Source organism: Pagrus major, chromosome 4, assembly GCF_040436345.1.
Source record: "Pagrus major chromosome 4, Pma_NU_1.0".
In the NCBI taxonomy this organism is placed as follows: Eukaryota; Metazoa; Chordata; class Actinopteri; order Spariformes; family Sparidae; genus Pagrus; species Pagrus major.
In genome coordinates this window covers 12,122,766-12,148,806 of record NC_133218.1, presented here as the reverse complement: position 1 = coordinate 12,148,806, position 26,041 = coordinate 12,122,766, and the positions used below count along the sequence as shown (strand labels likewise).

Here is a 26,041-nt window from a genome sequence, read left to right as displayed (position 1 = left end):
GGGAAACACCTTGAAAAAAAACACATACGTCATCATCATCACGTGTACCGTCACGCCTCCGCATCACTACAGACAATGGTGCTAACATTGTTGCTGCAGTAAGGAACCGTGGCTGGCCATGGCTCAATTGCTTTGGCCACAGCCTCCATCTTTATTTATTTTGGATATTTAAAATGTCTTCTTCACATTCCAATGTTAAATATTCTTTAGAAATAAAGGTTTATTGATCTTTGAAAGGGTGTACTTGCGTTATTTTGCCATTATCATTATATTAGTTGAAAAATGGTCTCAAAGTGACAATATTATCGTTTATCGCAATAATTTCTAGGACAATTTATCGTCCAGCAAAATTTGTTATCGTGACAGGCCTAACGAGGCGCTTCTGAAATGCGGACGGAACAAAACAGTGATGCACAAGCCAGGTAACAGAGATGTGCCCTGTGGAATCAAGGGATAACTGTTCTTGATTTGATGGTGAATGTTTGGTCAAAACCTGGATGTTTCAGTGCTTTGAATCTGGCTTAAAAGTTGTTTGAGCAACAAAGCCAAACCTGCAGTTAAGTGGATCGTTCACTACTTAGGGTGAACCACATGTATGTTCTAGTTGGGGCTTGACAATATGAAAAAAAAATCTCATCATTTTTAGATTGCTCTATTCTCTATATCTCCAAACGGTCCCCATCCTCCTGAAATCACTGTAAAAGGACAGAGGGTACAGATTGTTCAGCATGTTGAATATCTAGGTGGGATTGTGGACAGCAATCTAAACTTTAAAAAACATTTTTCAAAAATCTCAAGAAACCATAAAATCTGACCTTTCTTAAAAATAAAATGTATAGCAGTGTTGTTTTCTGCACATAGCACTGGTGCTACAGAGGTTGAATGTTTTGCGAGACAGTCCACAAAATACTGGAGGTACCATCCAGTGCAGAAGTAGGAGGAGCAACAAAGTCTCAGTCGGGAGTGGGGTGGTGTGCTGGTTCATACTAGAGCCTAGAGCAGCAGTTCCCAACCTTTTTGACAAAACGGATCACACGTTAACTATAATTTTTCTTGCAGCCTCAAGATTTTATTTACAGAAATAAAATCTTTTTTTTTTTTACATTTTAATGTTAAATGAAAATGATCTGCCTTGTGATATGTAATACAAAGTTTGACATTTCCAGGAAAATAAATAACAATACACTGCAGTACATAAATGGTAATTACATCAGCCCCCTTAGTACTTACTGGGTTTTCACGGCCCAGGAACACAAATAAAGTGAAATTAATGTCAATTAGTCTGTTGCCCTATGCATTAGGAGGGTTCCACAAATACCTACACCATGTTAGTGCAAGTGACATATTGCAAATCATATTTGTGCTGGTCTAGTTTTGACACTCTACTCTTTGCCTTCATTTCTAAATGAAAGTGTATTGTTCTTCAAGACAACTTAATGCAGGATTAACAAATAAACTACTGAACTGTGTTCAAAGAATCAAAGTAGTTGGATGAGAATTATCATGATCGTTTAAGCCTCAAAACAACTACATGTTAGCCTGGATTAGAACAGGGTCCTGGGTAGTTAGCACAATTGCTACCCACAGAACTTCATCAACAGAACATAAAAAAATGGTCCTCGACACACTAGCCCTTTTCGCACAGAGTATTTTGTAGTAGTAGTAGTTTGTTCACACTGAACCAAGCAGCTCCGGCGTAAAGCCGCACCGGTGTGTCAATTCATACAGCACGCCTGCACTGCAGATCCAAAAGAGGCGTGACGGTACGCGTCATGATGATGGCGTCTGTGTGTTTTTTTTCAACGTGTTTCCCCCAATATCCTCCTGTTAATCTAAACATGTACTGCTGACTGTTTATAATCCTATGGATGCAGTTATAATGTGTTGTGGTTGAGATCCTGACCCACCAAACATCCTCCATGTATAACTGCAGTATTTTTTTCCTCATGTAAGTTGCCAAAGACACTACCAGTTACTACATTACTGTTGTTTGGTCCCGTAACGTTGCTTTGTGCGTCATTTCTTTTATTTGATGAGTGAAGGATCTGTTTAGCTGTCAGACTGTGAACACCATCAGATCGACACGCCCCCCGCCGGCTTATCCATTCACACAGACGCTGGTTCGCCTCTGCTGCGCCTCTGATACTACCTCTGATACAACCTCCGGAGGCGCATCAGAGGCGCAACAAAATTTCACCCCTCGCCACATCTGAAAATTTCACACAGAGGACGATGCGGAGAATCGGCCCATGATCCCTGCACTCAAAAGGGCAGTGTGAATGGGGCTACTGATTGACAGACAAGTGCACCTCAGCAATGAGTGCTACGTGTCACGGTTTTTAACGGGATATATATTAAATATGGGGAGGACCCAGATGCAGACACACACAGGAGGCAGAATAGGGGAAACAAAAAGCGAGCTTCTTTAATATAAGCTGAATGCAAAAAACCAACAGAGTAAACACGGGAACTAACTAGATAAAGCAAAAGGCTAAGCAAAGTTTAAACAAAAGCAAAGTACAAAATCAACAGAGAAACGAAACTACAAAACATACCAACACTGGAAACATGAGGACCTGGAGACACGAGGAGACACAGAGGACCACGTTGGGAGTCAAACACGGGGGAAGACAGACCAAGACGGAGGGTGACGAACGAAGACGGACACAAGCTAACACAAGCTACAAACAAACACGAAGGCTAACATAACGAAGGCACGGGAACAGGAGCGGGACATCTATGAACACGACATGGAGCACATGGACTATGGAAGAAACGAAACGGAACGATCAGACAAAGACATGAGGGTGAACAAAGGCTATATACACAGACACTAATGACGAGACGAGGTACAGGTGGAGTCAGCACGGACACGGACAGGTGAGGGAATCAGTGGGAAAAACACAGGAGGAAGTGACAAGTAGACTGTGACACACAAGGGAACAATTTCAAAATAAAACAGGAACTAAACCAAACAGACACAGAATCATGACAATAATAAACAAAACACTGAATCATGACAATAATAAACCAAAACAGACAGTCATGACACTACGGACCAAATACTGAGAGACAAAACCAAGTATATTTCATTGACAGTTTCCACTGCCAACAAGTAAGTTCACTCCTCGTCCTTGTGTCATGTTCATTTCTTTTATGTCCATTTTTCCTCTTGTATCATTCCCCCCTTTCTTCACCTCCCCCCTCTCTCTTCATTAATTTCACCTCCCCTCCTGCAGAGATTTCGATGCCAGTCTGTATCTGTGTGAAGAGGCCTTCGGCGTGCTGCCCCTAGACACACTGGAGCGCCTGGCTGGTACCCTGCTACTATACCCCTACATCCTCACACTGCTGCTGCTCAGCGGCTTGTTGGCAGGGGCTGCACTGCAGAACATGAGGTAGGTGATGGCTGGTCAGGAAATGAGTGAGGGAATAATGGGAGATGGGGGAAGATGTCCTTGTGCAACATTTGAAACGCCTCACTTTGAAATGAAAAGAAGAACTTGTCAGCTCTGTGTTGGAGGGCATACACTGTAATATACCTAAAATATTGAAATGAATCAGATGGCTCTGAATATAATTTCCATGTTTTCACTTACTCTTACTTCAATTCTATTGATGTTAATTATCAAGTGGCAGTTGATATCTGTTTATTTTTCTGTTAGCAACATAAAGTGACAGCTAATGACCAGTTTAGTCTGATGTCTGTAGATGTGTGCAATCATTTTAACAACAGAAAGAACCCTACTGATTTTTTAAAATATTTATTTTACAACACAACCTTCAGGTCAACCATTAGGATATGACAATCTGACTACTTGTAAATGAAAGGGGAACAATTTAGTGTCTTTCAGTTCATTGTTTTGCCTTTGAGGCTCTCAACTTGACTGTTTTGGTCTCACCCCTGTCACTGGTGTTGTTTCCAGAAGCAGCAGGCTGCAGTTTTTAGTGACAAAGCTCTGATAATTCAACACTTTACACCATCTGTCCAGCACCATATGGCAGAAAGACAAAGATAGTGACTAGCTGGTGGAGCATTTAGCAGCTAAAGAGCCAGATATTTCCCTCAGGAGTGAGTGGAGCAAAACGGAGTAAAAAAGCAAAAAAATAAAATAAAATGCTAACAGGTTTGTCATGAGCTTAGAAGGTGGTGAAATGGCAATGCTGTGTTTTCAGCTTTTTGTGATACTCCCAAGTGGCCAAAAAATCAGCTAATGCAGGTTTAACATATTCTAGGGTTGAAATGTTAATATTATATCCATAATCCAACAAAAATAGATGACTGGTTGCTATATGTGATACAATCTAGATAAGAAATTGTGGAAAACGGGGAAAAAGAGTACTTCAAAAAAACAACGGAGACTAATAAAGGAAATATTAAAAATGCCTTCACTATAGCGACTAAATCATTAAAAAGGCAAAAATGTTTCAACTTCATCAGGGCTCCAAGCAATGGTCTTCATCAAACAATGTGGCCTCACCTATATAGTAGCAACAATCAGAGGAAATCACATGAAATCCCAGATAATAACATAACAGATGAAACAAATAGAAAACAATGAAATAACATGAGATTGAATGACACATACATGCACACAACTTGCATCTTACATCTAGCATCCAGTCTTTGAATCCAAAAAGCTTCCCTGGGGTTAGGTTTCTGTATTCTGTCCTCTACCCTCACCAAAGGTTTGATGTGCTCATGCCCTCTATGCACAACAGGAAACCATTAGCATTGTGAAATTCACTGAAATGTCTAGTCATTGGGTTAAATAAAGGGCCAACCGCACCAAAAACGTTAACTTTAACTGTAAATATATCATCTTGAAAATCATTCTAACTCAAATGGACTCAAGTAAGTCCACATCACAACAGTACAGTGGGACACAACGACAGTGGGGAATGATATTGTTGGGATTGCTTTCAGAGCGATTTGATGAACAATAATAACACTGACAATCAAAATCCATCTTAATTTACAGGGCGATCGCTTTCCCACAAAATAATGTTGCAGGAGTGCTTGTAATATTGGTTCCTGACTGTAGCAGACATCTTTTATATAAGCTAATTGATGGCATTTAGGAAACACCTTAGATGGTCTACTGTAAAAACTCAGTCTTGGTTATTTAAACCACTTATTAAACACTTATATAATGTATACTATGTTGCAAACTACACATAAAATACTCTCGAACAATAAAAGAGTGTTGGATTCACCTAACTCCTCATCTCTGAAGAATTTTGTGAAGCCATATCCTTCTTTTTTTTGTGTGTTTTTTTTCTCTCTGTGCAACCTACATTCATAACAGGGGTATTCAATATCCATCGACCTAAGCACAGCATGTGCTTGGTGCTCATGTTTACAGAACAATAGTGTGGGTGCTCACATTGTTGTAGTTATCATTATTGTGATCACAATGACATAATTACGCTTGGTAAGGGGATCTCTCAGGTTAAAATCCATTGGAGGTGAGGCTTAGCACACTTTTTAACACTTTTGCATTCTACATTAAAAACAGGTTAGTTGACACATATATTACCGCAAATGTCGAAGTGAGCACAGAAAATTTTAATATATAGCTCTTGTGTGAGCTAGTATTGAGTTTTGAATCCTTAAACTTTGATCAACAAGTGGGTGTCCTCATTAGGGCAGGTTGGTCAAAGGAGGTAGTAAAGTGTAAATGAATGACCTTGCAGAAAGTTTAGGGAGTTTGAGCTCAGAAAAGGACATCAGGATGTCTACCAGCAACTTACTCACAGTGGTTGTCACTCTCCGCCCCACACCACTGCAGATGTAGTAATGGCATTGTTGCTTCATGCTCTGGAAAACAGAATATTCTACCAGCTGCCTCTCAAAGCTTCATTTGCCTGTGGTGCAAGGTGAGGGGCCGCATTGAACTAATCACATTAGCATATCAACTCACCCTCTGCTGTTGGAGGGCTGGAATACTAACCTCATAGAACAAAGGGCTGTTTGCCAATTCAGGAATTAATTTAATCCAGTTTAGCCCACCTCACATAGAAGGAAGAGCAAGATTGGATTTGTATTCAAATGGAAGCCAGTGTCCATCTCATTCGGTGCGGGAGGCCAAATCGTGGGAGTGACATCATTGCCCTCGGGCAACTCTGTGTTTTTCTGCGTACTGACTCCTGCAGACAGAAACAATCGTGGGTGTGCATTATTGCATGTCCGCTTGCTCGCAAACAGCTAATGAAATCTGAATAACAGCTCCTGAAATCTGAATAATCTGAATAATATAAATTCCACCCACCTACCCTTCTGCCTCTACTCTCAAGCGTCTGGCTGTAATGTTTTATGTATCACTGTTGTCTTTTGTCTTGCTCCCTTTTTTGTTTCTCAGCAGACCTAAAGGAGGTTCAGCTGAGGAGAAGAAAGGAGTCGTAGAAGGGCGATTGGTGGCTTTTCGTCCAGATGTGGCCTATAATCTGTTGCATACACTGTTCTATGGCCTCTTGGCATTCAGCACTATGAGGTGAGTTCATGCACACGCACATGTAATTGTGGGATAATGTACATACAAATACCAGCATTTCTGGTTTAATTTTCGAGATAGAGACTCTTCAAATGTACTTTTCCTCTTGATGGCTTGATTTTTGCGTGGTTGTGAGCAGATGCTGGAATCTAAGTGCCTCTCAAATGCTCTTCACCAGGTGTCTGAGTGGTCCACTTTAGCCTTGATCAGCCCTCCACACCAAACACCATCACACAGTGTCTCTCAAATAGTGACAACTCTTACAACAGGAACAGAGAGAGTGGACATAGCTGGACAACTGATAATTAATACTACACTGTGTGGCTGACACCCTGAAACCCATAAAGTACCAAACTTTGTGCATCAATGCTTGTTTTTTTACTACTCCATGCAACATAAGCACAGAAGTGACCAGTTGCTAAGCATAATATATGTATTCATTAATTATATTGAGTCCATATTTGACTTGATAACGTGCATATCAACAAAACTCAACTCAACAAAACAAAACAAAATTTGCATCAGAAGTGGTCTGTTTGTCAAGAGAATCAAAACATTTCTGGATTCCATACACATAAACATGTATACACCCATGAATTAATTCTGTAGTTTTAAATTTTCTTCGGGGTGAATGTAAACAGCAGCAACAAGATGGTGATATGATTAATAGTTAGACATCAGATAAACACTGTCCACCAGCATTGACTGTGTCTGAGTACCGAGCATCAATAGTCCCTTTTAGTTAGAAAATGCGGCACATTTGCAGCCAGGTAAAGGCTGCAATCTGCCGCCTTATCTATGCGAAACGGAGGTGTAATATTCCTCCCTTTTCAAAAAAGCCGATTTACATAGCAGTGGAGGTGGCAAAAAGTGTACCCTCCGAGGCGTCATATTGGCGGACCAAAACAGACCCCCAATATACCGCGGTCTGTCTAAATTCGCAGACCTAGCTGCAAAAAGCTGTCCAGTATAAAAACGCTTAATGATGTCATTGAGTCCACCTCTAACCCCTTGTCCTGCCTGAGTCCTGCCGGAGTCCTGCGCTCTGTCTTAACCGAACAATCTGATCTGGGATGTTGTGGTGGAGACAGGTCTCTGTAAAGATGTGGGCACAACAGTCTCTGATTTCCCATTGTTTGGTCAGCCTAAGTCCCATTTCCTCCATTTGATTTCTCCAACAGGACATTAGCCAGGAGCAGCCTTAAATCCAAGCTGGTTTAGCATGTTGCAGTTAACCAAGAAAAATAACAAAAATATAGTGAAGTTTGAAGGAGCTACCAGCATGTGCTGTGGTAGCCATGACAATATCTTTATAATCTTAGTATTTTTGACAGAAAAGGCCCTTTATTTCAGCAGTTGTAGACTACAGAAGGCATGTCATTTCTAGCAGGGGGCCACTGATTTTGTAGGCCGATTGCCAGTAGCAGATTTTCTCAGCTTACGTTAGAAAGTTATTGTTAGCTCCTTTAGTTGGCTGAAAAGATTGTCTGTGGCTGACTTTTAATACAGTATGTCCGACTGTATGTTGTTTTAGAAATGACAATCTTGTGAAAGGGTTGTTAAATATGCACTTGATTGCCTCATACATCTCTTTTATCATGCTAAAAGACAGAGGCTAAGCTTCCAAGACAAAATGTCAGCATCCCCATTGGTTGATGATCCATGTAGAGGATGTGCATTCCTCATGTATTGAAGTGTAGGCTTTGTTAGTCCTGATATTATACTGTAGGTATCATACGGAAAAATATTAGATCAAACTTATTTTGTTCTAACATAACACAGTTTGACTGCTTAGCTTACAAACATGATTTATTTTTGAACAGTATATTTCACTTCACTCCATTTTTTCCTTTTGTAACTGCTGTATTTGGCAGATGCAACACTGTCATTGGTAATGCTGGCTGGGGTTGCTGGAATCTAAATTTCCCCCTATCCAATAAAAAGCAGGTAAACTCTGATCACACCCAGGACCGTCTTCCACAGTGAGGAAACGGCACAGTGAATGTGCTACTTGTGAATTGCCCTTTTTTTTCTTTTTACATTACCTGTAGCTCCACAACTAATGCAGTTGGTTGTTAATGTGCTCCTTTGCTTTGGAGATCATGCTCAGTTACCACTGTCAATAGTAAGTTACTTAGCCAGAGCAAATAAACAGTATGTTTAATTCATTCCTGCACTCTTGCTGTTGTGTTTTTGGGTTTGTAAAGGCACCACCCTCCAAATGCTTTAAATGCAGAGTATGATTTATTGCAGCCCCATGCACACTACTTCTGCAGGCGGAGAAAACCAAAGCCTTATGGGGCTGCTGTGCCTGGTTACAGTTACTTGGCTACGATTAGACAATCGTTGTTCGGGGGATGGGTTTAGTAAGCAGCCATGGTCAACCGTTCGTTCTTTACAATACCACATATCCTGAGATACTGTATGAAAAGCACTCCTATGAGCTAATATGTAAACAGATACACACAATGGAGCTGGGAAGATCCCATTTCCCCCCATGCAAATTAGGAGGGCTAAAAAAAAACCTTGACAGAAGTTGAAACTGTGACCCACGTGTATGGATATTAAGGAGTCAGTGGGGATTGTAAGCACCAAAAGCGAAGAAGTTATTTATTGTACCGGAGGCTGTTCTGCTTGTTTTTTGGCACAGTCACTACACATCTCAGCCAGGCATGCTACTCATGGATTGTGTCCAAAGGTTTCAACCCACAGCAAATATCTTTATTTGAAGAGAAAGAAGATAATGTTGGTGTTCTAGGAATATCAGAAACACGTTGTGGGACATGCTGTGCCATCTTACCATCAAAAACTGTCTAGGTAAATGGGATAAGACATTTTCAATAAAACTTTATACTCTTTTTTTCTATCAGCTAGCAAGATGTGCTTCTCTCTTTTTTTGGATCAACAGCTGCATTTTAATTAATTTAGGGAAAACTTAGCATGAGCATAGAACTTATATTTGTTCGCAAACTATATTCAGAAGTATGCATCTGTCCACTTGAAACTATTTAACCTTGTGTATTACTCCTGTAAAATTAGCCCCATTAGCCTTCCCTCTCATACTCTTCTCCTGTTTAATGTTTCGTGTCTCTCTTTGGTGTCTCTGGCACACATAAGCACAAGCCTATTCCCCTGGTTGACCTACCTACATTGTCCATTGGCAGTTTCCCTCTGTGGAACAGCACTACCTCCGAGGCTCCAGTTATAGGTGCCAGAGACTTGCTGTGGGTTGAGAGCCCAGACATCCATGCTGGCACCCAGGCTTTACCTTTGAACAGAAACATCTTTCTCGTGGTCTACTTTCATATCCAACCACCTCTTCTTAATTTGTTTTGGCTCTCTGAGCTGGCAGCTTTTACTGCTGCTGTGACACGATGACTAAGGACAAATTTGCTCTTATTGGTCACACCAGAACTATGACCACCAAACAATATGAGCAGTTTGGCCCCAGCCTCTGCAGCAACTGCCTCAATTTTCCACTCAGTGCATTCTCTTGTTTCTGATGTACAACGGTGTTCCTTTGCAAATACATTCTTTGCAATTTTTTCAACAATTTTCATGCATCCTAGCATTTCTCTGTGTTTAAAGAGTAACATAACAGCTCTGAAAAATTGCGCTTTTGTTGACCTCCTCACCTTGTTGTAGTGAAGTAGAGGTTCGCCTCCTGAGCTAACATGCCCCAGCCTCCGCAACAACATTGTAGTCACTACATCACTCCTATTAAAAGCTGAAAAACCTTCTCTGCTGCTAGTGCAACTATTCCTATACTTCTGCTACTGCCTCTACTTCTACTACTACTGCCTCTACTGCCACTACTGCTACAAGTACTACTGCTACTCCTACTGCTACTACTGCCTCTACTGCTGCTACTGCCTCTGCCTCTACTGCCTCTACTGCCACTGCTACTGCTACCACTGCTATTACTCCTACTACTACAACTGCTACTACTACTGCTACTGCTACTGCTACCACTGCTATTACTACTACAACTGCTACTACTACTGCTACTGCTACTGCTACTGGTATTACTGCTACAAGTACTACTGTTACTGCTACTATGTTACTACTGCTACTGCCACTACTGCCTCTACTGCCACTACTGCCACTACTACTGCTACTACTACAACTGTTGCTACTACTACTACTACTACTACTGATGAGACTGTGTGCTCCCTCTGAGATTAGGCTGCTTTGCTAAAAGCATGCAGGTTCAGGGAACCAGTGTTTCTTCTGATAACTGCAAGCTAAATAAAATCACAACAGAAAACAAAACCTCCTGTGTTCAATCATCCACTAAGTAACGTGATGCCATATGCTACCTTTCCAGAGCCCCAGCTCTGAACCACAGTTGGGTGACCTCTGGTTTAATTGTATTGCAGTTTATCTTAAGGCCGGTTCGTAGTGGGTGAGTAGCTTTTCACAGTCCGGACCAACTCTGCCGTGAAGAATGTAGGAAGACAGCGTAGTAAAGTTGCATAAACAGGGCCTTTTTATTTCTTGTCTGTGGCAGCGAACACAACACAGCCTTTCAATGATCATTATACTCCAAACTGAGCTTATCCAGACACTTTACAGCTGACTAAAGTAACTAAATTACCCATACCATGAGGTTTTTTGGTACCTCTCTCACACACCACGAGAGACTCTCACAACAAATCTGCAAGACTCTCTCTCACACACAGGTTACCTACAAGCCCACTAGAGCTCAGCTGGTAAAATAAGTGCAAGTAGGTGCGCGTTATACACCATAAGCTTAGACATTAACGCCAACGTACTGTGACCATAATACTAGACATTTGCACTCACACACATGAAAGTGTAGAACATTTGTGTATTTGCCCTTTCCTGGCACCATTGATCACCTTAGTGCTTTTAGCTTTGGGTTTTACAAACCCAGACCTACACAATGTTGATAGTTGGTTCATGGCAGCAGCCAAAAAAGGTACAGCATGCCATAATAAAAGCTATACAGCAATGCATTTGCACCTTTTGTTATTATTAGCTCTGTAGTGTCACACAACTCGACTAGTATTCCTTGTGGCTTTCAGTTTCACACTATAGTGTTCAGCACAACAACCCCCCCCCGGCCTGTCTCCCAACTTTCATCTTTAATTGACAAGTGGTATTCATTCTAGCATCTACAATAGATTGTTCAGGTTTAGTCGTTTCAAGCTCCAAACCCAAGCTGCTGTGCTTGACATCCATGATTCCTTTTTGTGAAAGTATAATTGTCTTTAACTTTTGGCTCTTTGTGAGGACTGTCAAGAGAATCACAGAGTTTACAACTGGAATAATCACATCCTCTCCCTGTATTAAAAGAAACCTGCAATTACTCAGTCAAAAAGCAAAGGGGAATATTTTGTATCTGGGTTATTCATAGCAACATGGAGATTCAAAGGTTCACATAAGTAGCTTAATGAATACGATTTTGAGTGCAGTGGAGACAGTAACTGGGTTACTCTGTGCATGTGCATGGAGCACACTATGTTCTCATGGTAACCAAAGTATATGTGATGTGCAGGAATGTGTTATACGGTACATGTTTTCCGTATAGTTCATACAATGCATCCCTCTTACAGTCAGGAATTACAGTAATGATTGAATTCGCACAAAAGCCGAAGAAATCTGAAAGCTTTTAACACAGCAGCAGCCAGGTCGTGCAGAAACTGACACATTTGATTTCAGCACTTTCTCTAAAATGCTGATGAAGAGCGAGAGGCCGAAAGTGCAGAGAGCCATTCATTTCTGTCAGACAGCTCCTTTGCATTAAAAACGTATTGAGATTTATTTCTGTGAGGCAGCACTTTTCATGCCTCCTCTCTCTCTCTCTCTCTCTCCCTCTCTCTCTCCCCCCACTCCCCCCCCCCCCCCCCCCCCTCCCCCATGGCTCTGTCCCTGTCAACAACTTTTCAGCTCATGTCCCTCAGTCTCCTTCCTGATGAATCTTTTCCTCATTCATTTAGAACTCTTAATTCATGTGCTGTGAATAAGAAGTTAAATGATAATGCTGTATTTTAGACACTAAATTAAGTTTAGCTACATTGGAACTGTTTCACTGAGTCGTCCACCATTTGGTCATCTTGTTTGACTTTAAATGTCTTTTTCTGGTGTTTTCAAGTATTTTGAAGGTCCCTTGATATGGCCTCTTCTTCCCACTCTCTGCCCAGGATGAAGTATATCTGGACCGGCCATATGTGTGCAGTCGCGGCCTATGGTGTGTGTGGGACGGAGTTGTGGACTCTGCTTCTCAACACTCTCCGCTGCAACAGTAAAGCTCTGGTACAAGTTCACAGTAACCGCACTTCCAGCTCCAAACATCTGCTCCACTGTTTTCTTTCTCTTGCTTTGATATGAAAACTGTGATCCATGACTTTGAAAACTATGTTTTCTCCATCCTGAATTTTACTTTTAAAGCTGCACTAATCTATATTTTTTGTATTTTCCATGGCATAAATGAAAGTGTGTAATGTGAAAGAACACACAGAGACCCGTCACGATTGCAACCCCCTTTATCTCTACAGAGCGTTTAGCCTCTTTTAGCTCATTGCTCTGGGTATTGCCAACAAACGTAACTGTAACGCTAATTTTGCTCAATGCCTGCTTGATGTGTAAAACGGCAACTATATATGTTTTGTTGTTGTTATGTTGATGTATTTATCTTTTATTTGTATCTTATTCTTTCCACAGTAATCATTATTCTTGCGACGCTTTTACTTTTCATTCACCTTACACACAGATGTTGTGTTTTTAGGCTGTTACTGCCAGATGGCCAAAAAATGGTTATTGCATTTTTAAAGTTTTGCTCTAAACTATGTTTTTTTTAGTTTCACTGATCCAGTGGAAGCATCTCTTACTGAAAGGCACTGAATGATAACTAGGGCTGAGTATCATTTGAAATGTTTCAATGCATACACAATGTGTGAGTTACTTGCAGTATCAATACCTTTTTCAGTTCCTTAAAGAAACGGTTCATCCAAAAATGAAAAATTCAGTCATTATCTAGTCACCCTCATGGAAAGTCAGGTGAAGTTTCCTCAAGGAAAACACAAAACAAAACACTTCCAGCACTTCACAGCAAAACAGCATTACAGCATTCTCCTGAACTACTGAAGAAGATGGAAAATTTGTATTAAACATGAAAAAAAAAAACATACAGCGTCATACAGCTCGTCCGTTACTGTTCAAGTCTCTGGAAGCCACGAGGTCCCAAATTGATTCAACAAGATGTTATTTACACCCTTTTTTAGGGTGCAGTCTTCACAGAAGCTGCTACACTAAAGGCATCAGTGTGCGTCCCATGTGAAGGGGGGCATAAGCTTGACTGCGTGTTGTAGGTGTAATTGTTTCGGTCTCTTAGAATGTTTGTTTTCCATGGCATAATTTATATATGAATGTGTTTTTGGCTGTGAAGCTCCAGAAATGTTTTGTGAACTGCGAAAGTTCACACTTTCCATCAGCATGGAGGTGAGAAGATATGACTACATTTTCATATTTGGGTGAACTTTTCCTTTAAGTCCAGGAGTAGAAGCATCTTTAGCATAAAACCCTGCTTTCATTTAACAAAATATGCCAAACATGTCCGTATATCAGGGCCTTAACAGAAGCACCTTTTTCTTGAATAAAATTCAGTCTCAGACAAGTTGTTACTTAGAGCAGGAAATATATAACTTCTGACAGTTTCTTTTACAGTCAGTACTGACATTTTGGTCAGTAAAGTATTGATGTTTGGTACCAGTTTTAGTGACGACCAATGTTATGACCATCACCGGTCTTCAGTGAGCATGACAATCTCTAAATTTGACTGCACCCTGTGAGACTCTATTCCCAGAGTGATTCTCACATGAAGGTGAGCCATTACGCTGCCTAATCTCCACTTACATTTGAATCCACAGCCTCCACTCTTGACTGGTGATACCATAGCTAGTGGGGCCACTAGGTGTCAGTGTGGTCATAACATGACAGCAGCGTGGATCAGATAAGAAATGATACTTGTGAGCAGTGCTGCTCTGTCTGTTGCTTATCTCTGTGTTATCTCATTCTGTGCTTGTCTTCACCTTTAGGTATATCTCTGTCTGACTCCCACCACCTGTGATATGATTATATTCCTTCATTTCATTAGAAATGTTTTCTTTCTCTCATTTTGCAGTTAAGGCTTGTCAGATATGCAGTTCCACTGGCGATGATCGGTTGCCTGTATTACAAGGTATGCCGTTTCCCTGGTGGGTTATGCTCATCACTGTATTGACGGTCTCATTACACAGCCGAACCAGGTTTTACAAACTGTGTAGCGATATGAGAAAAGGAAAATGCTTGAAATGGTTTTGAAAGTAGCAAAAGAAAATGATAAAAAGCAATTGGATCATAACAGGATACCAAAACGATTGCTTGCCTTTTATTTATTTTGTTGCTGAAGGCTGTCATATACACTGATATATTCAGAGCTGTAATGAGATGTTATTTAAGACACATCAGTAGGTTTGATGCTCTGTTTTATGGCCTTGATAAATACTAACGCAAGGGTTTCCATCGTTTGTCTCTATCTGTTTCCCCTCTAGTTCTGGCCTAAGCTAATGGAGGAGTTATCAGAACTGAGGGAGTTTTATGATCCAGACACTGTGGAGCTCATGACCTGGATTAGGTACACACATAAACCCACACACTCTAATCCAGAGCACACATCAAATCGAAGCAAATCTGATTAGCTTGTTTCCTCGGATCAAGTTTCACTTTGCCTGATGCCCTTGATAAGTCTGCTTGCGTGCGTGCATGTGTGTTTACTTGTGTATCGGCGCTTGTTTGCCGGGGAGTCTGGCCCATGAGTGATGAGAGCCGATGGGTCTCCCTGAATAAGATTTGGGGTGCTGGAAAGGACCCAGCTGTTGGCAGAACTCTAACCCACCTCAGGGGTCACTGTTGCTGGGCTTTCGATCAAGAGCATCAGCACGATGGGATCATAGATGGAGCAGTGATTTGGAATGGCTCTGCGCTGTGGCTGCTGTGTGTGTTTTTGTGTTTGCACATCTGTGTGTGTCTGTCATTTTCTGGTCATCAGGTTGGATGTGGGGCATCAGACTTCCTGTTGGCTAAGCATCTATATAGCATACCATGTAACTTCCCAGGCACAATTTCTGGGCGAGGACACGTCACATCAAATCCAGACGCCCATATTTCTATTGTTTTTGGTCAAAACCATTCAGATCAGCACAGTGAAGTGAGTTTAACATGAATTGGTGGCTGATCTGAATGAGTCAATGTGTCCCCTACCAGATCGGGGTTGAACATGGGTCAGACACTGCTCACCATTAGTGAATAGGCCTTCCTTTCAGGGATGTACCTATAATTAAACAGCATTACAATTGACGATAAGTGAAAAAGCTGTAAAGAAAGTAAAAAATTCACTTCATTATTAGAATGTTTTTATCTTTTTTTCATAAAGTAATCTCAAGCTCAAAAGTCAATTTACTTATCAAGGAGAGCATTCATGTCTAAAGGCAACGATCAACCTTGAACAGAAACAGGGTTGATTTTTGGTTTCTTTGTAAAAGTTTTTTTTTTTTAAATATTAATATTGAATAGACATTTCAAAAAACATTTTTACATTGAATACTTATTTTATAAATTCCTTAGTTAATGGGGAACTTTGCTGATTTTCAAATACAGTGCTGGTAGTATATACAACTGAATAATGGTTAACTTCTGGTCATGTAGCACCAATTTCGAAAATATTATGTCTTTCTACTGCAGACAGCCCAGTTGTATGCAAGGGCCATCTTCCCAACAGTGAAATAAAAAGCAGTGAGATGTTTGGCAGGTGCATACTTTCTGTGTACGATGCAAAAATACCAGAAGAACTGCTGTAAAAAGATTGGATTGTAGACTTCAGTAAAAAGAGGAATCTTCCAGTTATTGTGCTGCAGTGTAGGAGAAAGATTTCCATTATTTTGGAATTCACTGAGCATGTATTAAATGTTTCTGTTTTTTCACACCTGCAAGTTTCCATCTGTATGCAGTTTGCTGTGTGTGCAAGTGCTCTACTTGATTAAACCTGCTGAATGGTGAGCTAGTAGGGTTTTCAACAACTGATAAGAATTGTACAAGAATAATTCTATTTTGTACTTAAGTGAATATCTTGGAGGTTATTTTCCTGTTATTCTTGTCAGGATTGATTAATTTTGATAATTGGCCAAAACTCTTCACTGAAACAAACTGCTAATTAAAAAGCATTAAAGTCTAAAAGCAGAGCCACTTTAGATTCAGGTTTTTCCCCTAGATGATCACTGTAGTTCTCTTCTTTACTGAATAAGTCATATTTCAAAGCTCATTATTTCCATCCTATCATCATCAGCATGATGACACTGAGTGGACCAGATGTGATTTTTAAGAAATGGCCAATTTTGGTCTAATCCTATTAGACAGATAGTGGAATAGCACAGAGAGGGAGAGGGGGTGAGAGATGGAGAGCGAGACAGAGGAGGAGAGTTTGGGATTTTGAATGTATTTGTGTGTGTGACACGGGTTCCCTTCCCTCCGGAGCTAATCCCATTAGGCTCCGAGGATTAGGGGCTGCCTAGAGTTACCTTGGTTGGGGCTGAGAGCAGGGCGGAGCACTAAGCTTCTTGCTGCTGCACTAATTACATTCCAGATGAAAGTGTTAAGATGGGGAATGGGGTTTGTCTTACGCTGTATTCTCTAGCTGACTGGGGCCAAGGCTATTTAGTTTTGTATAGAATGATCATAGGAGATTCTCAAGCTGTGGCATGTTGAGGGGCACAGAGATAGATACATGCATGTATGCATGTAGAAGAGCGGATATTCCTGGACAAGCTAGTATTTATGTAAAGCTGTCATAGACTCATTTTGGTAATTCTAGCTGCAGGGGACATGCGCCATGAATGAATCATGCACGACTGATAAAGGTTGCAAATGTTCAGAAAAGGATTTAATGTGGCCCGTTGTTGAAATCCAACCCAGCCGCCAGAATAAATGTACGTTTCTGCAAATAATGGATAGGTTGAAATTATACATATTTGTTGTTTAGGGTTAAGGAAAGATAATGTTTTGACTTAAATCACCTGTTTTTTGTTGCCACAAACACGGCTGGAAATAGTTCTGACATCTCTTTAGAAACATCCAGTGGCTTCACACTAATGTTGAAGCACCGTCTCGATTGCGCTCACTGGCCTGGCTGTAACTTTACCACCATCCCCTCTCTCTACCAATATGACGGTCAGATTAAAAACATTTAACTTGAACGCAATGTCGGCTGCTGACATTTTATGTTGGCCCCTGGGCTGCGAAATCGTAGACCAATAAAGATGCAGGGGGATTTTTATCAGTTTTGTTGTACTTCTGTTGTTACAAGGCTGAAATGTCAAAAAGATCAAATGTTCAGAAGAGTTGTTCTAATTTTCCAAATTCTAATTCTACAAAGAGCATCTTTGAGATAATCTGATGAAGGTCTAAGGACATTGTGCAGGAGTTTTTTTTCCTGATTTTGTTGGCCCTACGCACCTGTCAATCTTAAGGTGTGCACAAGCTGTACTCCCTACAAAGAGCATCTAAAATCAGAATATGGATTAGGTTAAAGGTAGATCCTTAAGATTCGAGGTAAGAAGACCCTCACAAGAGCTAATGATACATGTCCTATGCCCTCATGAGTATAGAAAGATGTGTGGTATAAGACTGGTTGATAAGGGATAATCATAATTCCCAGGGCAATCATTGAAGACCCTGGGCTTCACACGTGTGAAGAACTGAGGTGTAGCTTAACGTGATAACAAGCAGTACAGGTTCATCTGGACTTTGCACAACCATAACTCACAAGTTTCCACTTGATAACAGCAGAGGCTCCACAGCTCAGCTGTAGGCTGATACTCAGTTTAAATGGGCAGTCAATAAATCAATAGCAATGCTGGGTAGTTCCACTGCCTCCAAGTCTGAGTTATAGTTGTGAGTGTGCAGTTTTGAAAGTCAGAGATATCACTTCTGTATAGCCTCTCTGCTTCTTCCTCAACCTGTTTTTTAATCTTTTTTTCAAATTCAGATTTGCATGCTTGTGCTGTCATAGCGGCGTTGTGTCAGTCAGCGCAGACTTACGAAAAATAAACAAGTGATGATTAGCAAGAGCTTCACTGCTCTGCTCTCCGACATAAAAGTTTGATACTTGGCATGAAGAGTTCAAGGCAGTGCAAGTGTTACATGTGCAGCATACTGTAGAGAGGAGCAGCTTAAGCTCAGCCACATGTTTAATATAAACTGGTAGCTCTCAGACTATCAGGGCTCACAGATTCATACACAGTACTGTCACTACACTGCACAGTGCAGCACACTGCAGGCTGGAGCTGGAGCAGGGAACACAGCTCACATGTCACATTTCACAGTACAGATGAGAGTCAGGAGTGGGTTTTATTGCATCTTAAATATTGCAGTTGGACAGTTACAACTGGAGAGTATTTGTAATGTTCATATGATGAACTCATTGTATCATTTCTCCGTTGTTTGGCACAGAAAATTTGACTCTATATGAGCCAGAAACACAGTGATCACAGAATCAATCTCTCCTCCCTTTCACTTCTCTTGTTTTCTCCCTCCAAACAGCACTCATCATACATATTTCACCATATAGAGGCCATCTGATAATACCAGTATCACATATTCTGTTTTGAAAGACTCCTTGTTTTTTTCCTAACCTCGTCCTGCCCTCACTCCTCCTCTTCTGGGTCGAGATATACAGTCTGTGGTCGAGAATTATGAAGGCTGCAGTGAAAATTATTAATGAGAGCTTTGACAGCAGTTTTGCTGCAAATTCAGGAGGCTCATCTAGCTACTCAGCATGGAGACCCATTCAGAGAAGGAATGCATTCAAAAGAAAAAGTCAGCATTTTTGACTTTGTTTATCCCACAAGTCCTCACTCTTGAATGAGAATGTAGGCTGTTTGTCTTCTAAAGGCCCATTATTACCGCTCCAAAAGTGACTCATATGAGGATTTCCTGATTTGCCACCTTTATGGATGAGGTCTGATTGTGAAAATGTAGTAAAATTTCCAACATATGAATGAATGCATTCATGAATTTTTTAGTTAAACAATTAAAATCTAGCATAAACAGAAATGGATATTGCTTTTAACCTCCAATCATTTGGTTGCAAAAGCAAGAAGCTTTTTATTTTTTCATTTACTACCAATCAGTTGATTAAATTAAAATATTTTGTACTTTTTTATTTATCTTTCACAAGCCCCCCTTCTTATTCCAATTGTTTGGTCCTCACACAATTAATCATGTCTATTCCCTGTTTTCTCCATAGAACGTTACTTATATTCAGCCACATATTTGCCATTTTCCTAATGCTTAAATGATAATGAGGTAGGCATTGCTCATGCATTGCCAGAGCAGTGGTTGGTCCAGGGTTTCAACGTCGTAACTGGACTAGCAACAACAACTTATTTTTATATTCTCTCCCACATGTCACAACTCCTTCCTTACCACAACTCTGAGGAGACATAGTCCAAACACACTGAGAACTAGCCTTTTTAGTCAACAACCTGACGAAAGCTAACTTTTGTCATATAACTACACCAACTAGTGACTGTAATATTAATCATCTGTATACTGTGTAGCATTGATTTGTGAACTAATTATAACCTTAATATACTGTAAAGGGTCAGGTCACCCAAATTACCAAAAAATATCTCATTGTCTCTAGTGGCTATACATGCTAATAATTTCTTATTTATTCATCAGGTCTTGTCTGTGATATTTCTGCCTCTACCTACAAATGAGCCGAATGGAATTTGATTCAAGGTGCTCACAGCTGAGCACCACAACAGATACTGAAGAGATAATCCACAGAATCAACTTTCTTTAATGGGAAATGTAAAGAAATAGCTCTTATGAAACTTCTCACGTCCAAAGTGAGGTTGATGGAAATTCCATTCACCTTTGTATCGGGCTAGAGGCAGAAATACCAAAGGAAAAAGTCAATTTCAACACACTCTTATAACCTCTCATTGATTTAGTATGTAAGGTCAACATTTCGGTCACAAGGATGTTTCTCAGGACACAATGGATTGAAGTCGATTTTTGGGGGATTTGATTCCGTGCATCACAAAGGAGACAAAACAGGTGGTGTGCATGCTGCCCTCTACTCACCTGGAGGCAGAAATCTCAATAATAAAAACACAGTAAAGTGTCTAGCTCCAGTTTCATCACAATACAATATTATGTAGGTTCTGTGGACAACAATGCAATATTTGTTGCCACAAAATGATTCTGTTCGATCCAATTCATTGGCCCGCAATCAGTATGAGAGGATATCATATGCTCATAACACAATCAGTGAGTAACAGTTACAGAATTTGAATGGAAATAGTCAGGGAGAGACGTAAGGAGAGTTAAAGGAGACGGTCACAAAGTCCCCAGTAGTCCAACAGGGCTGTCTATGTCAGAGCATCATCCCCCACTCTGTCACCATCTGGTTGATCGCTACCTCCTTTTCCACAAGGCAAACAGTAAAGTTTGTATTCCTTTTTTCTAACACACCCCTGCTGTCTGATTTAAACAACAGAGTTTTGTCATTGTGGCCCAGATTAACTTCCCCTCAGTCCCTGTAGTAGCAGTACAGCCCTACGAGAAATGACGTGAATTTTATACATGATAATGTGGATCAATGTTTGTGTGTGTGTGTGTGTGTGTGTGTGTGTGTGTGTGTGTTTTGTGTATGTTTGTGTTAACAGTGCAGTAAAAGAACTGTATGGCTAGCTCTCTTAACTGAAAGCACCGATAGCTAAACACACTTAGCATCAGCCTTTTCAGTTCACTTATTAGCTAACTAGCTAAAGCTAACTTTCTTACTGACCTACAGCAGCTGGTGTGTGTAATGTATAGAGGCTGTCCATGTGATGTTACCGAAGGTGGAAGTCACCACATAAAACCGATACAGCTGCTGAATGGCAGAAAGACTTCTGGCAACATTGCTAATATTTAGCAAGTGCTGCAACATTGAAAAAAAAATGGGAAAAGTTTTGTGTGATTGACACTTTACAGAAAGATTCAACAGGTACATATAAATGTTAGGAAAGTAGATTACCGGTCACATGTCAATGTCCACAGACCACTGGTAAGGATCAATGTTGAACCAAACTACCTTTAATTTCCACAGATGATTGTGTGTTTGCTCCTGGTTTTCCCGGGCCTTTTACTAAATGCAGCCATGTTGATGAATGTTTTGCCACTCAGTCGGGGGGATGCTGAATACTGCTACAGCAGCACTGTTTAACTCTTGAAACAGCAATTTAGCTGGTCTCCAAACAGTTTTTGGGTTTGTTTGTTCAAATGACCATTGCTGTCATTTTTCTGGTGTGGGCGTCCTCGATTGTTCTTTCTGTGTGGGTAAAGGTTAAGCTCCTAACTCATATGAGCTCCCCAGATAAATCTAGTCTAGTGCAAATAGGGCTCATCACTCCCTCTCCCTCCCAGTGTTGTTTTGTAGGTCTGTCATATTGTGTCCATCTGTCTGTGTAATTAAAACACATTGCATCATCCGTTCTTAGGAAGCATGTGCCACTATTCACAAGTCAGTCCTCCAGTAAAATTCAATTTACAGCTTGCTCCATGAAACTGTATCCTCGCTGATTTTTACATCCTCTGCTCGTGCTGTCTCTGACTCGCTCTCTCACTCCCTTAATTGTCTTCTTGTCATCCTGCTCCTTGTTGTGTTTTAAATTGTCTAAATTACCAGCATTTAGCTTCATCCTTAAATGGGGAAAGTGCAGCTCTGTCTGTGATCTGTGTGTGTGTGTGTGTGTGTGTGTGTCTGTCTGTCTGTCTTTCTCTGCATTCTAACTGATCCAGAGGCAGTTCAGAGAGAGAGACTGTCATTGATTGAAGTACACATCTAGGCCTGTCACGATAACAAATTTTGCTGGACGATAAATTGTCCTAGAAATTATTGCGATAAACGATAATATTGTCGCTTTGAGACCATTTTTCAACTAATATAATGATAATGGCAAAATAATGCAAGTACACCCTTTCAAAGATCAATAAACCTTTATTTCTAAAGAATATTTAACATTGGAATGTGAAAAAGACATTTTAAATATCCAAAATAAATAAAGATGGAGGCTGTGGCCAAAGCAATTGAGCCATGGCCAGCCACGGTTCCTTATTGCGGCAACAATGTTAGCACCATTGTCTGTAGTGATGCGGAGGCGTGACGGTACACGTGATGATGATGACGTATGTGTTTTTTTTCAAGGTGTTTCCCCGGTGTCCTCCTGTTAATCTAAACATGTACCAGCTGTCTGTTTATAATCATATGGATGCTGTTATAATGTGTTGTAATTGAGATCCTGACACACCAAACATCCTGGAAAGTGACAAAGTTACCTTTTTCTATCATTTACATAATTACATAATCGCCATCAGTAAACTGGACGCTGTCTGACTCTTTCACTCGCGGGGTTCACTAAGTTCACTGAGTCTTGTCGGGAGGGCTGACCGTCACCATGACAACAGTAACTGACCGTCGCGCGACAAACACTTGGTGAGTTAAAGTTTTTTGCCGGGGACAGACGCTGTTTTTCGGCCAGAAATGTGACGAAGAGTCGGTCAGACCGACAGGCTGACAGACACTTCTCCACGAATAACTGCAGTATTTTTTTCCTCACATAAGTTGCCAAAGACACGACCAGTTACTACGTTACTGTTGTTTGGTCCTGTAACGTTGCTTTGTGGGACATTTATTTTTATTTTGTTGAGTGAAGGTTCTGTACAGTTATCAGACACCAACACCATCAGATCGACACGCCCTCGTACGATTAATTGATTTATTGATTACATCTCTCAGTCAGAAGTCAGACTTCAGTAAAAGTCTATTGCCTGACACGTGTATAAGAACACTTCCAATCACTTTCTCAGTCTCAGTATTAGTCCTCATCGTCTCTTCCACTCAACAACATTTAACTGGAGTTAACTACCACATAAAATAGCTACGAGGAACTTTCATTTCTTGTCGATTTTGAAGGCCCCTGTGGACAAAAGAATTATGAGCACCAGTGCCTGACATTTAAAAGAAAAGTCTCCCACTGGCTCTGCTTTCTTTTAACTATACTCAATGCAAAACTTCACCTGTGAAAATGTAAAGATAGGCTATCCCAGTCTGCATGCTTTAAGTCATTCAGTCTGCAGGAAATTTCACTTGGGGACAGGCATTAACTGGATGATGATGAGTCCAAACTATAACGACCTTTAACGACAACAGCAGTAACAAAAGATATTGTTGGGATTACTTTCAGAGTGATTTGATGAACGAAAGAAACTGACAGCCAATCAAAGTCCATCTGAATTTACAAGGCATCAAGTTCACAACTTATTAAATGCTTATGTTACAAAATATGAGGCTGCAAATTAGACATAAAACCAGAATGGCATTCAGTAGAGCACATACCTCCGCCGAGGCACAACTGTCCCATTTTGTTATCATAGATACAAGTCACCAAAATACAGCGGTTCTTTTTCATCAAGATGCATTATTCTTTGAGAAATTGCCAAAAATGGATCCGTCCTTTAATCCCAATAACTTAATGGTGTATATTCTAGACCAACACTGGTTGGTTGGTTTCTTTTGTTCCTTACTGACGTCCTCTATGATGATTGCCAGGATAATTGATGTTGACTCATTTGAAAATATAATATTTGTCTTCAAAAGACGACACTATTCCTAACATAGTGTTGGATTATCATCTCAAGAATTTCGTGAAGCTGAATCCTTCTGGTTTTCTTTTGTTTCTCAGTAACAGGTCATCAATATCCATTTACCTAAGCCGCTGACACAGCTGAAGCATGCAGTACATGCTTGGCTCAACTGTCAAAAGAACATTATCGTTCATTTTGTTGACGCTCATATTATTATCACCATACTTATTGCTATAGTTATTGTTCTTGGTTTGGATGGCCCTAAACTCTGGAAATTGTGTGAGATTACCAAACACCGTTTACTATGAGAGTAAGTTTGCGTCGATGTCATATTTTTTCCCTCAATGCCACTAAAATGTATGTGCAGTGTAGAGTATAAAAGCCTGTTCATGCTGTATTTTAAATATTGTCAACCTGACCAAGGTCATGTGGCTTTCAATGGATATCCTGATTGTCGTTTTTATTCAGAAAACCTTGTGCTTAATTAATTCTACAAAGCAGCTTAGATAATATCTTTTTTATATTACTTCTCTTCTCTTTAGTCTTCAGCAGTCTGTAAAAGTGAATTCAGAAAGATTTCAGATATCAACATAGTACATTTAATGAGAAAAGACCTAATCAGAAAAAATAAGTTAATCACCTGTGCGCGGCTGGACCATGGCAGAGCTTTATGTTAAATGTGAATTACTTGTGTGTCTGTGTGAAAACAAGTTGTGAAGTGGGCATAAAGTAGTTTTGGTCCTTTTGTGACTGCAGGTGATAAGTTAATCGTTCTGAAGGCAAACGCTGGCGTGACTCTTTGCAGAGCCTTTGCAGTTGTTATCGCAAATATCCACAGCAACATCAGAGTGCATGCAGTCAGTAGTGTTGAACAGTATGAACAGATGCATTTGTTCAGATTCTCTTCATATAGACAGATGACACGTTATCCCTGTGTATTATTAAGATTCTTCAGAAGAGGACAGATCATGCTCATTTTCAGGGTCATATTTTTTCTTTGCTTGAAAATGTTTACATGCTTTTGACGAGTGGATATTCCTTTTTCATATATCTAAAACTCAGATCTGACTAGTTGTTAAACGCACTGTAGCTATCTCAAATATAATTGTTACTAGTACAGGTATGATATTTAAAGAACAGTTGTAGATCTACAATGAGCACTGCCACTAGTAATGCCGCAGGTTCATCACGGGCCGCAATCAACCCCTTTATATGTGTTAACACTGAGAGCAGACTGAAACCTCGGCTTTCAGAGAGCACTTCAACATACGCTCACCTCAAGTGTGGAACTTTGACTATGTTTAACATGGACATCTGGCCTTAAAACAGTATATTAATGAGAGGAATCAGAGAAAGCATGTTCCTACTAAGTCTTGCCTTTTGCATATTTACCAGAACATATTGGTCATGTTAGAACAGTCATTTTATTCAGCATGCTTCTATCATGTTACTGTCACATTTTTTTTGATAGCAGGCATTTTGACATATGGAAGCAGGAAAACAGCTGTAATTCACAGCATTTATAACAGCTTTATCTCATTTAGTTTGGGCCTTTTGTGACAAAAGGCTGTAACCACATCATGTCATATAATCTGAGAAAGCTGTTTAGGTGATTGTGTTAGTAAGGAGTAGTGTTTCAGACAACTACACATAAGTCCAATGTTCACTCTCTTTTTAGTTTTGTTGTAGTCGTCACCAACTCCTGATGTAACAGTCTGTCTGTTGAGCAGCTAAATGCTTTGGTGTTTACTGGCTAGTTGCTTAATTTGTCTGTCTGCCATTTGCTGGTGGGCACGTAACATATAATCGGTTTCTGTGAACTTTTTAGCTGGGCAGAGCTCCCTTCTGTGGCT

The 26,041-nt window shown here is 40.4% G+C and overlaps 1 protein-coding gene across 3 annotated transcripts in view; it reads left to right on the top strand.

The window, feature by feature from the left end:
* The window catches only part of dpy19l3 (dpy-19 like C-mannosyltransferase 3), a 78,268-nt gene that overhangs the window by 31,654 nt on the left and 20,573 nt on the right, over positions 1-26,041 (top strand). For 2 of the 3 annotated variants that reach the window (XM_073465043.1, XM_073465044.1), the window contains exons 12-16: positions 3,240-3,398; positions 6,363-6,494; positions 12,662-12,773; positions 14,641-14,697; positions 15,050-15,132. In XM_073465043.1, the coding sequence (XP_073321144.1) occupies positions 3,240-3,398; positions 6,363-6,494; positions 12,662-12,773; positions 14,641-14,697; positions 15,050-15,132 (543 nt within the window). The remainder of the gene's footprint in view (positions 1-3,239; positions 3,399-6,362; positions 6,495-12,661; positions 12,774-14,640; positions 14,698-15,049; positions 15,133-26,041) is intronic. The other variant, XM_073465045.1, reaches the window with a different exon arrangement.